The sequence below is a fragment of the Silene latifolia genome, chromosome 11, assembly GCF_048544455.1.
Source record: "Silene latifolia isolate original U9 population chromosome 11, ASM4854445v1, whole genome shotgun sequence".
Taxonomy (NCBI): domain Eukaryota; kingdom Viridiplantae; phylum Streptophyta; class Magnoliopsida; order Caryophyllales; family Caryophyllaceae; genus Silene; species Silene latifolia.
In genome coordinates, this window is record NC_133536.1 from 113522757 (window position 1) to 113525206 (window position 2450).

The 2450-nt window shown below is 44.4% G+C and overlaps 1 protein-coding gene across 1 annotated transcript; it reads left to right on the forward strand.

Moving 5' to 3' along the window:
* Positions 1 to 381: 381 nt before the first annotated feature.
* LOC141613825 (uncharacterized) lies at positions 382 to 1122 on the forward strand. Its single transcript, XM_074432570.1, has one exon. The coding sequence runs from the start codon at positions 382 to 384 to the stop codon at positions 1120 to 1122; it is 741 nt and encodes a 246-aa protein (XP_074288671.1).
* Positions 1123 to 2450: the final 1328 nt, after the last annotated feature.

Below are 2450 nucleotides of genomic sequence, written 5' to 3' on the forward strand. Positions count from 1 at the left end.
CCAACCCACCTTTATCCAGGGATAAAATCAAGTGCTTCCAATGTCAGGGCTTTGGCCATTTTAAGAAGGACTGTCCTTCTAACAGAGCTCTCACAGCTATGGAGATTGAAGAATGGGAAAGGGAAGGTCTAGTTGAGTATGAGGAAGAAGAGACACTGGTTCCAACAGGGATGGAAACTGAGAGGGAAACTGATCAAGGACAAGTTGTGGCTCACCCTGACACAGGGCACAATTTGGTCCTATGGAGGGTTATGCACTCTCAACCAGCTCCTCTAGAAGCGATCGAGATCCATGATATTCGGGAGTAGGTGCACTGTCCAAGGGAGAGTGTGTAATTTGATCATTGATGGAGGTAGCTGTACCAATGTAGCTTCCACCATCATGGTTAGCAAGCTAAGCCTGCCTACTCAGGAGCACCCCAATCCATACAAACTGAGATGGTTAAGCAAAGGATCTGAAGTGAGAGTTGACAAGCAATGCATTGTTCCCTTTTCAATTGGGAAGGTGTACAAGGATGAAGTGCTGTGTGATGTGGTCCCTATGGATGCCTGCCATCTACTGCTAGGGAGACCATGGGAATTTGACAGGAATACCACTCACCAGGGGAAGGAAAATGTCTATGTTTTCAAGCATAATGGAAAGAGAGTCACTCTGACTCCCTTGCCACCAAACCAGAGGGGTTATGGAAGTCCTAACATGCCTGAGGAGGTTAATGGAGTACTATTTCTATCTGAGGCAGCTATGGTCAAGGAGCTGAGGCAAGAACAACCTGTGTTGTTTCTCCTATCAAGGGAAAACAACACTGAATGGAACAAAGATGTACCTGCAGAGGTTCAACCCCTAATTAAGAAGTACAAGGAGGTTTTTCCAACTGAGTTGCCTAGTGGATTACCACCCCTGAGAGGCATTGAGCATCACATAGACCTTGTACCTGGATCTGTGCTCCCCAACAGACCAGCTTACAGGTGTGATCCCACAACAACTAAGGAACTACAACACCAGATTGAAGAATTAATGACAAAGGGATTTGTAAGGGAATCATTGAGCCCCGTGTGCAAGACCGCCTTATCGGTACCCAAGAAGGATGGAAGTTGGAGAATGTGTACGATAGCAGAGCTATAAACAACATCACAGTCAAGTACAGATTCCCTATTCCAAGACTAGATGACATGTTGGATGAGCTCAGTGGGGCTCGGATATTTTCAAAAATAGATCTCAGGCAAGGGTATCACCAGGTGAGAATAAGAGAAGGTGATGAATGGAAAACAGCTTTCAAAACCAAGCATGGCCTGTATGAGTGGCTTGTCATGCCATTTGGTTTGTCTAATGCTCCAAGCACCTTCATGAGGCTCATGATCAAGTTCTAAGGCCCCGCCTTGGGAGGTTTTTGTAGTGTACTTTGATGACATACTCATTTACAGCAGAGTCCATCCGAACATGTGTTACATTTGGAGGTGATTTTTAAAAACTCGGGGAAAGAAGTTGTATGGGAAGCTTGAGAAATGTACCTTCATGGTCAATGAGGTAGCATTTCTGGGATATATTATATCAGGAAGGGGGATTTCAGTTGATCAGGAGAAGATTCAGGCTATGCAAACTTGGCGATCCCACAAACAATCACGAAGTAAGGGGTTCCATGGCCTGGCATCTTTCTACTGAAGGTTCATTAAGAATTTCAGCTCAATTGTTGCACCAATTACTGAGTGTATGAGGAAGGGAGACTTCCAATGGACTGAAATCGCTCAGCAGTCCTTTGAGAGGATCAAAAAATTAATGTGTAAGACTCCCATTCTCAAGCTACCTGACTTTGAACAACTATTTGAGGTGGAGTGTGATGCTAGTGGGATTGGAATAGGAGCTGTCCTAATCCAAGGCCAGAGACCAGTGGCCTATTTCAGTGAGAAGTTGAATGGAGCCAAGCTGAAATATTCAACTTATGACAAAGAGTTCTATGCAATCATAAGGGCTCTTACACATTGGAGTCACTACTTGAAACCTAAGCCATTTGTGTTGCATTTCGATCATGAGGCCCTGAAATACATCAATGGCCAACACAAGCTGAGCCATAGACATGCTAAGTGGGTAGAATTCCTGCAAGCCTTTAACTTTTCAAGCAAATATAAAGAGGGAAAGCAGAATGTGGTAGCTGATGCCCTATCTAGAAGGCATTCTTTGTTGACTGTCATTAGTAACAAGGTCCTTGGGTTTGAATTCATGAAGGAGATGTATAAGGAGGACCCCGACTTCTCCGAGGAGTGGATTGTTCTCACAGAAGGAGGCTCAACTCGGGGTAAGAAATATATGCTACGGGAAGGGTTTTTGTTTCATGGTAACAAGTTGTGTGTACCAAGGGGATCCTACAGGGATCTACCGATCGGGAAGTCCATTCAGGAGGATTAGGGGACATTTTGGTGTTCAAAAAACCCTAGATATCTTACAAGACCAATTTT